This window comes from Neofelis nebulosa, chromosome 11, assembly GCF_028018385.1.
Source record: "Neofelis nebulosa isolate mNeoNeb1 chromosome 11, mNeoNeb1.pri, whole genome shotgun sequence".
Classification (NCBI taxonomy): domain Eukaryota; kingdom Metazoa; phylum Chordata; class Mammalia; order Carnivora; family Felidae; genus Neofelis; species Neofelis nebulosa.
The window spans coordinates 11,023,165-11,038,005 of NC_080792.1; the positions used below are offsets into that span (position 1 = coordinate 11,023,165).

Genomic DNA, 14,841 nt, shown 5'->3' on the forward strand with positions numbered 1-14,841 from the left:
GCCTCTGTTGTAAATTTTCAACAGCTAATACTGTATTTAAGTTTGGAGGGAGTCAAAAGTTATATGGGGTTATTCCACTGCCCAGGAGAGGAAGTCCCCAACCCCTGCACCGTTCAAGGGTCGACTGTATGTTTTGTTGTCTTATAATCATAAAATCTAAGCTCATGTCTGAAGCTTATAACAAAAGCAAGGATTGTAAAGTTTATTATAAATAAGACATTAAATGCTATGTAATATCTGTAAACACAAACTTATAAGTATAACTCATATTAACATTATACTAACATATTATATTGTTATATTAATTATACTATATGATTCTATATTGTATTATATATTGCATTATATTATATTATTATATTATATTATATTATATTATATTATATTAATAATCATTATAAATATTTATAAATCACTGTGAATAATCATAAATTATTATATCATGGGTTAATGGATATTCTGGTATGCTTTCTTTCTTTGTTAGGGTTTATCTTTTTGATCCTAGGTCTAAAACAGCGAAGAAAGCAGACTCTGTTTCCTGCGAAAAGTGAAGACTTCGGAGAGAACATATTCAGATACGACGATGAAGGGGGAGGAGAAGAAGACACCGAGGCCTTTGATGTCGTAGAGCTGAGAAGCAGCGCCTTCATGCGGGAGCGCAAGGTGCAGAAGACCGCTACGGCCGAGATCAGGCGCCTGTACAGGCAATCTTTGCAGGTGGGCCCCGACAGTGCCATTTTCAGGAAATTCATTCTAGAAAAGCTCGAAGAAGCGAATACTGATCCTTGTGCCCCTCCTTTTGACTCCCTCCAGACCTACGCTTTTGAGGGAACGGGGTCATTAGCTGGATCCCTGAGCTCCTTAGGATCGGCAGCCTCTGATCAGGAGGAATATTATGATTACCTTAATGAATTGGGACCTCGCTTTAAAAGATTAGCATGCATGTTTGGTTCAGCCACTCAGTCATATAATTAGGGGCCTTTTATTATTAAAAAGTTTTTAAGAATGCTAATATGTGTTTGGGCACACTGGTAGTCACTTGAGTAGAGTGGTGTTATCTGGGGGGAATATATAGATACATATAGAGCATCTTCTGATTTCCTTGGGGTAAATACCCCTCGCTTATTTCAAGCTACCCGCAAGCTGTCAGTGAATGCAGATATGGAGTGATGCTAACAGTCGGCTCTCCGGTACATGTAACCGAAATATTCCTCTAGCATTTTTTTCACTACCATCCAATACAAATTCTCAACATTTTTGGATGTTTCATGTGAGAAAGGCCCTGAACTACATCAACTTAATATTAGTTCATGTATCCATTTTTTTTTAAGTCTTACCGAATGAGAGAAAAATGCTTCTCTATTTTAAGTTCCGATGCTATATGGCTATATGGAGATAAACACTTACAGGGAATCTGAATGATTATATAAAACTTTTAAAAACTGTTTCTTGCTAATGAATATGCAAGTTTCTGGCTGAGATTCTACGATGATGGGTAGTAGTTTGATGTTTGAAAATCATTGTTAAGACCTCACTTGAAAACTGATCTCAAATTTAGACAGATACTTGTTATATGTTACTTAATCAAGGATACAGTGTAAATTTGTATTATCTTTGATATTACAGATTTGTATAAAAAAGGGGGCATGAAAAAATGTTTGGGAGTTTTCTATAAGTTATTTTTCTACGTAACCAAAGCAGAGCTTTGGCATGTCACAATACAACAAAATATATGTTGACGTTTACACAACATCCAATTGAAACTTTATTATAATTGTGGAAAGTGTGAAAAACCGTTAAGTGAATTTTATTGCTACTAAAAATGATAGCAATAAGTGAAAGGAGTATTTGATTCAAAGTTGAATTACTATTCATCCAAAATATTATGATCAACTGTACGGATTCTCACCACTCATAGAATAAAACATAAGATTCTCAGCATTTCCTTTTCTATTAAGAGCTCAGACTGTAACTGGTTCTTAAGTGTCATATTTTTATTATGGAATATAAAATTAGGTGCAATAGTTACTTTTATTGTAACATTATGAAGAAAGCATGGTAGGCTGCCGGACCTGGTAGCATCCAGATAACAAGATTTATGACAACATTAGATAATAAGGCAGTAAAACACCTTAAATTTAATGAACATTTTAAGAATGATCCTTATTATTCTATCCCAATGAAGATGGAATTCAAAACTCATAGGTTGAACAGAAAGAAAAGAATGAATAAAATGTCCTCAAAATTGTTTTGTATCTTCATTTCTTATTAACAGCGTGTGAAAATGAACGGAACCAAATTGACCCTATGTATTAAATAAAATATTTTGGATTATTTTTAGCTGAAGATAGAGGAATTGAATGGCTATAGTATTTTGCTTTCTCTGTACTTTCAGACATATGCACCATACCATGTAATAGAAGAGTGGTTTTTCATCATTGTCAATTCAGGTACCGTTGTGTAGGCAGCATAGAGATCTTGAAAAAAGCCCAAGACTGGAAATCAACAATTTAGGAAAATATTAAAAGTAGATGAGAAGTCATAAGCTGTAGAAAATCCTTATGCATTCGTATCATTATTTACTTAGGCAAGTGTAAGAATAGGAAACAAGACAGAATGTTAAAACAGAAAAACTTGCAAGTAAAATAGAAATGTATGAGTTGAGAGAACATTTGTATTTCTATCATATGGACATAAAAATTGGAAGAGTATAGTCAGGGGTAGTTTCAGGAATTATTCCATACAGGATTATTCCTTGTATTTAAAAAATAGTGCCCTGTACTCTTGGTTGAAGAAATGGCAAGTGTGATGAACAACAGATAAATGAATCTATGGAAAATGGGTGAGAGAAAAAAAATGGGGTTTCTGAGGATCTAATAGGTTCTGTCATGGATGAAAGCCTTATGCACAACCTACCAATTTTGGATGAAGACTTTATAAAACGTACATCTGCATTAACAGGGTTTCAAGTTTGAGTCCAATGGCACAAAGCGGATGTGTTAAAATAAGTTCTGGCTTGGTTAATGATAGGATTGTTAATCACAGGTACGTAGGAAAAGCGCATACATGGAGCTCTAGCAAATATCCACCTGCTAGTTGCAAAGTGTCCTTTTAAGGTATATCAAAAATACTATCTGATTCTAGTATAGAAGTTGCAATTTCCTGGAAATTATACTTGGTCATATTTCAATAAAACTTAACTTTTTGTGGTGTTTCAGGAACAGGGCTGTATCCTAAGCTAAAGACACGGCATTAAGATCTCATCTTTGTGAATTTTAATAAAGGCTAAATCAATGCAGATATTTATGAAAATAGCACAGCTTCACACTAATAGCTGCAGTGCTTAAATATCAGCCTTAGTTAACTCACAGGTTCATGTAGAAGTCTTCAATTACTGACAGTTGAAACCAGAAAATATGTAAGGTCCTTTATAGGGATCAGAAAACCGCTAGTGATACGAGGTGTTTCCGAAGCATGTGCGGTTGAGCCCGCCAGAGCTGAGCATGAATGAGTTCATTTTTGTTTAAATCACTGTGTGAACTTTGTCAAACCGCCTTCTGCTTCCAGATCAGAGATTGCAATCTGGAACATAAGGTCCCATCCACCTGTTTCACATGGTTGTTGTGACCAATGAGTAAAAATAGTGCCAGCAGCACCTGACCCAGTAAATAACCCCCTCGTGATGATGGCTGATGTCATTCTGCTGGAACACACAGACCCCTTTATCTTCTAGGACTGAGGGATCTCGCCGGCTCCACGGCATGTTGGAAATAGAAACCAACTTTCTGACCTGACATATAAGGTCACGTGGTATTCTGTCCTTCCCATTTCTGTATTTTCTTAACTCTTCTGGTCTCATGTTCTAGGCCTGAAACAATCTGTCCTCAACATTTCTCCTTTTCATTCCCGCCCTTCATTCGGCTCTGTGATCAATGGTGATTTTCTCTGAAAGGCCTGCCTGACTCTTGTCCTCTACTGTGGCCCATGCTCTGTCTTGTTTTTATTCAAATCACTTAGCCACCTGGTATCATAATACATACATACATTTTTTTACTTGTTATGTCTTTATCACTGATTAGAATGTAAACCCTAATGGGTAAGGAATTGTCTGTGTCGTTCATTTGTTCTTGTCTAAAATTGTTTGTAGCACATAGTAAGTGGACCAATAAATATTTCTCAACATAACAATGAATCCCAATCTGTTTTACTTGGTTATGTATAGAAGCCATATTGGATTTTGTTAAATAATAATACGGAATTAACAGATTTTTTTCAAAATAAGTCACCACTGGGCAGTTCTTGGGTACGATAAGATTTTTCAAAATGTTTCTAGTAATTATATGAGTTTGGAATTTTAACTTGTTTGGACATATTGGTATTATCCCCAGGGAGGAAAAAAGATAATGACTTTAAACTGTTCAGTGAAAACTGGTCCTATCCTGAAAGCTGTGGAAATTCTCATATGACTAAGTTCCCATGATGTGTCATGAATATGAAAACATGTGCAATGCATGAAAATTCTGCTTCCTGTTTATAATACAAAACTTAGTAGCAAATGCATTGTTAGACTTACAAGGCTACTCAAAATCTCCAAGGTAGCTTTGTGTTCTTTTATAGGATGTAAAAGGACATTGAATAGCAAAGGCTGGGAGACCAACTAGAGAAATAAATAGAGGAAAGGAATATGTGGCTTTTTATGTTTCCAGTTATGTCTGTCTGTCATCTACCTACTTATCATCTGTCATCTATCTATCTATCTATCTATCATCTATCATCTATCATCTACCTATCTTTATCATCTATCATCTACCTGTGTCTATCTATCATCTATCTATCATCTATCACCTATCTATCTTTATCTATCATCTATATCTATCTATCTATCTATCTATCTATCTCATCTATCACCTGTCTATTGAGATAAATTGTGATTTCCCAGAGGAAGGGAGACTAGTATCTCAATCACAAAGCGGATCCTTAGGACCTGTTAGAATGTGTCACTGCCTTCTTTTCTGAGAAAGCTCTCATGTTGGAGGGTTGACCAAATGGTATGAAATGGCGAACAGATAGAGTTCAGGAGCTGGGCAAAATGCAGTTCCTAGCTGTCGACAAGGCAAAATTTCATGAATTTCCCATGGGTTAAGAGGTTACAACTGTAGAAACTTTCCACAGAAGGTAGGAGCCAAGAGGGAGCTGAAATCAGTCATCCAAAGAACATATAACACAGGCTAACGACAAATGGGAACCGCAAGTCCTTAAAATGTCTCCAGATACCCCAAGCATTAGCCCACGATAGAGTGCCAACAGTCGCATGCCTGACATCACACAGGACTCTGGCTGTGAGGTTTTGGAGTCATGTTTATTCTGCCCCTTCCCTCTGTCTCCAGACAGCAAGTGTCCAGGAGCAGCACAGTAAGTGGGAGAGGGTGCAACAGAGCACTTTATATTGGATGCAGGGAAAAATAAATTAAAACGATGTTTTGGACAGTGAACAGAAGTTATACAAACTGTCTGGGATTGGGCCAAGGTAACCATCAGAAAGATCAATGCAAACGTGTGTAAAAAGTGAATAGTATAAAACATTTTCATGATGTTTCTTTCAAGTTCAAACTAATCAATAACCCAGCTGGATATATTAACATACCAAATCAATTTGGGATTCCATATATTTTAAATAATTCAGAAATCAATTTCCTCATCTAAATCGGAAGCAAAATACAAAAAATGAGTCTAATTTATAGTGTTCTTAAAACATTTGTGAGCATATGAACATAGTTTATACCACTTTATTTCATGCCATTCTTTTGAGCTTATTCACTTTAATGCTTACAGTGTGATATGTTCTATTGAGTTCTGCAGTACTAAGTGATTTATCTCAGCAACAAATAAGGTTGGACATGGAAAATATCCCATATCCATGATTACATAAAGGTACAGAACCACACACAGTGTTTTGTCTAGAAAAGGGAGCGGGGCTGAGGTACGTATTCACATTTCCATAATATTATGTCCTTTGGATGCTAGAGAGAGTAAGTGGTCTATGAAGTACAGTTTCACTTATATTCCAGTTGCTAGCATTTCTTTGTTGTGCAAACTTTGATGAATTATTTAAAATGTTCTCTTTTGGTATCTTTATTTGTACAGTGGGGACATTAAGAATAGATAATCAGACTATCATAGGAATTAACTAAAATAATACATATAAAGAATGAATTATGCCTAATGTAAAGAACGCATGACATTTTATCTGTTATTGTTAACGTAACAATTATTGTGATATTATGAAGTTTATATTTGGAAATGCTCACAGACCAAGCTCATTACTCTACAATTAATATGGACAAGAGGAAAATGAATTAATGCAGGACAATAATTAGCTTGCTGTTACTTAACTGCCTCCCCACCTTGACCCTTCCAAGGTAATGTTCCATTATTACCAAAGGAAAAAATTAATTGCTCAAGTCATGCATTATGTATGAGATGTTCTGATTGAAAATCACTCCCCTATGACATTTATTTGGGGGGAATATACTCTGGTAAGTTATAACCACAGATCACGGCAACTTTCTCTAGGTATAGATATTTTAGGGAAAAAATATCCAAAAAAGAAAAGGGTTCACTCACTTGGTACCTAATTATTTCTATGTTATATTAGCTTTACATGAAAGAAATAAAAGAAACATGCTAATGGCTCCAAAAGAAAGCTTTCAGACCTGTGTTAATATCTAACATCTGATGCCCATAGTTCTAATTTTATATTAGGAATTTAAAATTAAATGACAAAGAAGATTGTTCTCATCACCTCTTACACTACAAAATAAAAACCTTCACCCTTGGCTTTTACCTACATTCCCCTATCCTCTCTCTTTTGGAAAAAACAAAAATTAAGAACACATTGCCATATGTTCTCTGCTGAGTAAATCTTCATCATCTTTCCTTTTTTTTTATCCTATCTTAGGGCTCAGGCAAGTTCTAGGCAATTGTCCAGTTCATAATGAGACCTCAGTTTTCAAAAATTTCATTCTCATTCCAGGTGACCTTTCCATTATTCTGGAAGCTTCCTCTGTCTACAGAACTAATTATCTAATTTTACCTTTCTTTAAAACTTACCACATAACCTGCACTTGATTAATTCAATTTACATAGAATCCCCCCGCCCCCCCAGTTTTTGAAAATGTTTTTTTACTAAATGTATAAATAAAATTAGACGTGGATACATCACATAGTGTATTTATTCCTAATAACTTATCACTACCACACATTGTTAAAATAATTTGTCTCCACACAGTTTTTAAGAGCAAAATCTTCTTCTTCTCTATAAAATATTGTCTACAATATATTTCTATAAATACCTGAAGATAAAATCCGCACATGCTAAGAAAAATTGTGAACTATAAAAATGCTACGTATTTCTCCCTGTTGCATTCACTCGTTCTCAGTAAGTAAATGAACAAACACCGAAGATTTTCTCCACTAGTGGTATCTACTGAGCACCTCTAAGCGGAGTGGTATGTAATAAACCCTGAATAGAATCTCAGCAAAGAAAATATCCAGGTCCCAGCCTGAAAAATATCGGTGAGGAACACTTGGAAGTGAAGGCGTGGCTTTTGACCAGAATGACAGGTTCGTGCAAACAGGAGACTTGGTGACGAGTGCAGCTCTCCTCCAGGCTTCGCAAAGAGTAGCTGCGTCTTAATGGTCTTATGAGTTATGCTACTGGCCAAACAAGGCCAAATATTAACGATGGGAGGATTTGTATTCTTTCAAATGTTTCTGAATATACCAAACAAAGCTGTTTCCCTAAATCTCTCACACTTCTCGTTGTTGCTGTTGGTTGGTTTTAAGCCTTTGTATTTCCAGGTCCTATGCTCAGTGTTTTTCTTTTTCTTTCTTTCCTAAAAGTGTGTGATCTCGTTTAATCCTCTATTAATTCAAGGAGAAGCTGGTGTTATTCCCGGGATACTAAAAAGGAAACTAAGGCAAAGAGAGACAGAAATTCACCTTAAGTCATTCATGTAATAAGTAGTAATAATGTACACCTGGGCAAGCTAGTTTTGGTTTCCATTACACTATGCTGTCTTTCCATAAGCTTCAGCTCCGTAGGTTATTAACCTAGGAGCTTTATCATATGACTTATATTTTTCTCTCTCCATAGTGACGATCCTTCTATAGAGGGTATTCAAGTAAATACTTGTGTGTGATATTTATATCACCACGATTAACAAATAAATAAGCAAAAGAAAGAAAATTGAGGCAGGAATATATTTTTTAAAACCCCAGTAAATTCACATTGGAGTATTCACGGCACCTGCCATTCGTTTGCATTGCGTTTTTAAAGTATATTTATTTATTTTGAGAGAGAGAGAGAGAGAGAGAGAGAAGGAGAGCACGAGCGGGAAAGGGGCAGAGAGAGAGAATCCCAAGCTGGCTCCGCACTATCAGTGCAGAGTCCCATGCAGGCTCCATCTCACAGAGAGACCTCACAGAGAGATCTCACAGAGATCACGACCTGAGCCCAGATCAAGAGGCAGATGCTGAAAGGACCGACCGAGCCACCCAGGCACCCCTCGTTTGCATTGCTTTTGAGATTCAAGGGGCCAAGAACCAAGCACTGAGACTCCCAGGACTGGTGAAGGATTCTAATGTGTGGGTAACACAAAGTGAGCATCATTAATGTCAGCTCTGGTTCCCTGATTTATCTTTCAGCAGTAATCTGTGTCCCAGGAACAAAAGCAAGATAATAAGGCCAACAGGTTCCTTTAACTTTTCCCTGCTGATATCAGACTCCATGGTCTCTATCTTATCAAGGAATGTAGTATTCCTTGATTAAAGGAGACAGCAAATGGCCAACAGTTGACCCAAATACCAATGTAATAGGCACCGTCACTAGAACCTGAGGTCAAGGCTGTTGATTCCTCTAGCACACGTCTACTTCACTCAAAGATAAACACTAGGTGGAGGTTCCTTTTTCCCAACAGTTCATGGTATAAAATGAACACATAGGGAAGCATATTAATCACCCCCAAGTTTTTGCACATCTGAATTGTAATTGATTCTTAACCTTCCTACAAATATATTTGATTGTGGTATTGATTTTTAAGGCAGCCGACTTAGAACAATAGAAGTCAATTTAATTTGCATTTTTAACGTAAAATTCTGTATTTGAAAATGTCTCCGGGTCAGATTGGGGCCAACACATGCAAGTCTTTAAAATAATAAACCCAGGGAAAAAGAAAACAAGAAAGAGAGAAAATGAATCAGGAACTGCGTATCTCCACCCACTTAAAAAGGGCAACTTTGCGTAAGTAACTGCTTTCCATGCTTTCTACTTTTCTTGTTGGAAAGCAAGGGGTCTGAAATCCTTTCTCTGTAATATTTTTTGAGAAAATATTAGAATATGGGGGTCTGTCTGTAACACAAAATCACTGATGTATTCCTTACCAGGCAGTTAAAATACCTTGTTGCTACTGGTAAACTGAGGCTTGACTCCTCTCTGACAAAGGCAAGGTTGACAAGCCATAAGCAAGATCTCCACCAGGAGTTGCATTCCAGCCATTTGTACTTAGAAGACTGTGCCTCCGCTTTGTGCCAAGGCACACATGAGCATCGTCAGCTCAGAGGTGCAAAGTACAAGTGAATATAAGACAGTAGCACCAAGCCACAGAGAATTTTATATTACATCAAAATTCTACATTTCTTAGAGCTTCTAATTCTGCTTTATTATTGGTTTGCAACATTAATAAAAATTAATAGGTTTATTGACATCGATAGAGATAACGAGAACTGGACGTCATAGTTTAGACTTTTTGAGTGAATCATCTTGGAGTATTTAACATTCCAGACGGCAGCAGGGTTTCTGCCCTTGTAAATCATGTGCTACTTTAAAATGCGTTCTCTTTTCTAATTAAATTGATGGCACCGGGCGGGTGAAGCCTTGGGATTTGAACTCAAAGAGCGTTATGGACGCCGAGCTATTCATTGCCAAGCTGGCGCCTGTTTTGTCACTTGCCAAACAATTCAAAAAGCCAAATGCTACTTTCTACGGCATGTGTGCTACTCCCTAAGGTAGACTTCAGCCCCCAATTTTCCCTTCCCTAATCACTTTCATTTCTTTTTATACGGTATATAACATTAAGTAAATCAGAGTATTCCATTATGGCCTCTAATTGCTTTTCTGATAGGTAGGATGCTTAAATGTATTAAATATGTTAAACATGGCAACAGTCCCACGGAGAGACTTGGGATCTCAACAACATCATCACCTTTATAAAGCAGTTGCAAAGGCTTCTCTTTTTCCAGGCAGTTCTTTAATTCAAGTAGAAATGATCTGAGATGTGGCTTTTATAATTAGCCTTTGCCTTAAGACATTGCCCCAGATGAGAAAAGATCAGAATAATAATGAATTTTTAAATAACATACCTACACTGCTTTGCATTAATAATAGAAGAGTCAAGGGATATTGCTTTGGAATACTCAAGTATTTAGTAGATATCCTTTGGAAATATAATAGCATTGTTAATTTTTTCAAAAGTTAAATCTCAGACAGTTAAACCACTGTTCAACCACCTGTAAGTCAATATGTCCCTAAAGTGTCCCTCAACCACTAAAAATATCAAGAGGTGAAAATGCAAATTTTAAAAGGTATTTTACTACTTAAGCAATTATTTTCACCAAAGATCCTTTTGAAGAATACCATTAAATATCTTTAAAATGTGATATCTAGGTGATCCCTATATCATTTCATTTTTAGGATGATTTGGTTCTGTACACCAAGTAACATAAATGTACACACACACACACTTAGCCTAAGTACTACACAGAGCTGTGCACTGTAAAATAATGTTACATACATAGTTGGGTGCTGAAGCCACAGCATAAGATAGTGAGAATCTATTCTGATATATTCTCCTCCTAGGAGGAGCCCTCTCACTTATTCAACTTCCATTTTTAATCCCAAGCAGTACATATTTATTGCGTAGCCGTCATAGGGCAAGCACTTTAGCGGATGCTGAGAAAATCAAGGAGAATAACACAAAGTCTCTTAACACCAAAAACATATTCTAAATGAAAGAAGGTAGGTGCACAGCAATACAATTATCAGTCCAGATGCTATTGGAGGGAAGTATAAAGTGGATTTGGAACATGGTGAAGGGAACCACTCACTGGCTCATTATGGCGGTAGGGGATATGGCAGAGGAATGTAGTGAGGGACCACTTTGCTTCACAAGAATGATATTTGAGCTTGGTTTGAAGAAGATTGATAAGGATATGGTCATTTACATGATCTCTGCAGATACCATACTGTACCTCTCACACATTTACCTCCAACCCAGTGGAATTTCTTTGGATGTTAGAATTTTCTTGTGATACCTTGCTCAATTGGTAGGGACTCAAGAGTTACCGCAAAACTAGGGCTGCACCAAACACACAAGTAGTGAATACCAAAGTCATGGTGCAAAACAAACACCTTTTGCATAATCCCTTTAGAGATCATAATCCCACTGTAGAAAAAGAGCGCCATATTGCACAACTCTAGAGGCACCATTTATTTTTCAGTCAGTGTTATGTAGCCGTTTGATTTTTGAGGCAACTCTGGCCACAAATATCTGTTTTCAAGAACATTTTGAATATACTTACATTAAAAAAACAATTTTAGATTGACTGAAAAGTCATGAAAACAGTATAGTCTTCCCATAAGCATGTGCAGTTCCCCCTAGTATTAACACTTTACATTTAATATAATTAATGAACCAACAATGATACATCATTACTAAAATTCATAATTTATTCAACTCTCCTTAGACTTTACCTGATGTCTCTCGTTCCAGGGTCCCATGCAAGATACCTACCACGTTACTTTGTTTTCATGCTCCTTCGGCTCCTCTTAGCTATGACAGTGTCTCAGGCTTTCATTGTTTTTGATGACCTTGACAGTTTTGAGTAGCTCTGGTTGGGTATTTCATAGAATGTCCCGCTATTTTGATTTTTACTGGTGCTTTCCTACTGGGGTCATTGGTTTGGGGGAGGAATTGCACTGACGTAAACTGCTATTTTCATTATATGTTAAAACAAGGGTGCATACTATCAGCATGGTTTATTACTGCTGATGTTGACCTTGAGTACCTGTTTGAGGTAGTGTTTGTCAGTTATCTCCACTCTAAAGTTATTCTTTTTTCTTCCCTTTCCATACTATATTTTTTGGAAGGATGTACCTACCTGTAGCCCACACCTAGGACATGGAAAATTATCCTTCCCCTCATTGAGGACAAAGTGCCTAATTTTTAAGGTAACTTTTATGGGATATGTGTCTATTCTCACAACATATTTACTTATTAATGATTGGTTTATTTATATCAGTATAGACTCATAGATATCTATGTTATATTTTGGGTTATAATACCATATTACTTTATTTTGCGGCTCAAATGTTTCCAGCTTTGGCCATTGGGAGTTCTTATCTTTGGCTTTTGTGTCCTTAGGACATAGTCCCGTGTATGTGTGTGTATGTGTGTGTGTAGCACTTCCTCACTTTTTAGCACTACAAGATGCTCTAGGCTTATCTTGCATATTCCTTCCTCTCCTCCCAGGAGTAGCCATTTCTCCAAAGAGATATGGTAAATTTTATTGGAGAATGGTATTAGAAACCAAGATTTGGGCAATAGGTATTGTTATTGCTATTGGGATATTGTTGCTTTCCTATTAGGCTTTTTCAGCTAACAGAGCAAGGAAATATATGCGCGTATTTACTGTTATTTGCATATACACATATCTTAATCATATTTCCATACATTAATATTTGCATTTGCATTAAGCAAAATATGAGTTTATGCTCATGTTTCCAACACTAAGCCACTAGCTCATATATCATTCTAGCCTTCCGCACTTGCTTATTGTATCGAAACTGTGCTCCAACAATAAGAAAACTGGCTTCTTATATCTGTCATTTATTTACTTGAATATTCAATTCTAATACACATTTACAGCAATGTTAAGATTGTGAGCCAGTTTCCCCTTTGGGACAAAAGGGTTATCACCTAGATTATAGGCCTTCTGTATAACTTCTTTTATCTTTAGTTTTACAGACTCCAGTTATTTCCATAGTTACTTGGGTCAGCACCTCCCCCACCCCTGCATCTTTCAGTGAGGTTGTTTCATGGATTTATATAGTTATATCGTACACTTGTATTTCCTGTCACGTGCTGTATTCAATTCTGAGATGCCCCCAACATCCTAAATATTTTTATTTGCATATATTAAAGTTAATTCTATGCTATACATTCAGTGGGTTTTGACAAAAGTGTAGTGTTTTATAACCTCAATCACATCATCACACAGAATAGTTTCCTTGCCCTAAAAATGTCCCTGTGGTTTTCCTATTTAACCGTCCTTCCCTTTCCCCCCAAATCCGGAGGCTGTTGGTCATTTACTTTCTCTATAGTTTTCCCTTCTCTAGAATACCTTATAATTTGAATCATACAACAGATAGTCCTTTAGACTGGCTCTTTTCACATAGCAATGTTCTTTTATGGTACCTCGTATCCTTTTGTGCTTTGATAGCTGATTTATTTTATTGCTGAATAGTATTTTATGGAGGTACCACAGTTTGCCCATTCACCTGTAGTGGCACTTGTTGGCTGCCTTCCTTTCTTACTATCATGAATAAAGCTCATATAAACATTCCCATACAGGTTTTTGTGTGGACATAAATGTTCAGATGGGTTGTGTAAAAACCTAGGAGCACGACTGCCTGATCATATGGTAAGACTATGTTTAGTTCACTAAAAAATACCAAACTGTGTTCGCAAATGGCCGTACCGTTTTGAATCTCCACCAACAGTGAAGGAAAGTTCCTGCTGCTCTTCCCCTTCATGAGCATTTGGTATCAGGAACTTTTGGATTTTAGCCATTCAAATAGGTTTGCAGTTGTCTCTCATCATTCGCATTTCCCTAATTATAAATTATGATGAGCATCTTTTCATATTCTTATTTGCCAACTGTACATCTCCTTTTGTGAGAAGTCTGTTCAGATCATTTGCCCATATTTTAATTAGGTTGTTTTGTTGAGTTTTAAGCATTCTTTCTTCTGTATTTTGGGTAAAATACAGAAAAAAGAGCTCTTTCTGTATTTTGGATAAAATATATTTTTCAGATATGTTTTTCAAACATTTTATCTCAGTCTGTGGCTTGTCATCTTATTTCCTTTACACTGTCTTTTGCAGAGTGGAAGATTTTATCTTAATAAAGTATATCTGATCAATTTTTTTTCATGGATCTTGCTTTTGATGTTGCATCAAAATTTGATGAAACAATCCAAGGTCATATAGATTTCTGCAACGTCCTCCTCTAAGATTTTTGTAGTTTTGTATTTCATATTTATATTCATGATCCATTTTGGAATAAATTTTGGGAAAGATATGATGTCTTTGTCTAGGTTTATTTTTTTCCATGTGTACATCTAATTGTTCCAACACCACTTGCTGAGAAGACTATCCTTTCTCCACTGAATTCTCTTTGCTCCTTTCTCAAACATCAAGTGAGCATACATGCATTTCTTTCCCCTGGGCTCTCTTTTCAGTTCCATCCGTCTATGACAATACCATGCCCATTAGCCGCATAGAATGAGCATAGAATGAGTTAAGAAGAGTTCCTTTTAGGGTGCCTGGCTGTACCAGTTGGTAGAGCATGTGCCTCTTGCTCTTGGGGTTATGAGTTTGAGCCCCATGTTGGGTATAGAGATTACTTAAAAAAAAGAGTTTCTTTCACTTCTACTTTTTGTTGAAGAGAAAGTAGAGAAATGGCATCATTCTTTATTAAATATTTGATAAAATTCACAAATGAAAT

At 36.4% G+C, this 14,841-nt stretch overlaps 1 protein-coding gene across 2 annotated transcripts in view; it reads left to right on the top strand.

The window, feature by feature from the left end:
* Positions 1-4,192, top strand: part of CDH19 (cadherin 19) — a 103,744-nt gene extending 99,552 nt beyond the window's left edge. The window contains exon 12 of one of the 2 annotated variants that reach the window (XM_058691850.1): positions 506-4,192. In XM_058691850.1, coding sequence (XP_058547833.1) covers positions 506-975 — 470 coding nt within the window. In that variant the 3' untranslated portion in view covers positions 976-4,192. Of the gene's footprint in view, positions 1-484 lie in introns of both variants that reach the window. The other variant, XM_058691849.1, reaches the window with a different exon arrangement.
* Positions 4,193-14,841: the final 10,649 nt, after the last annotated feature.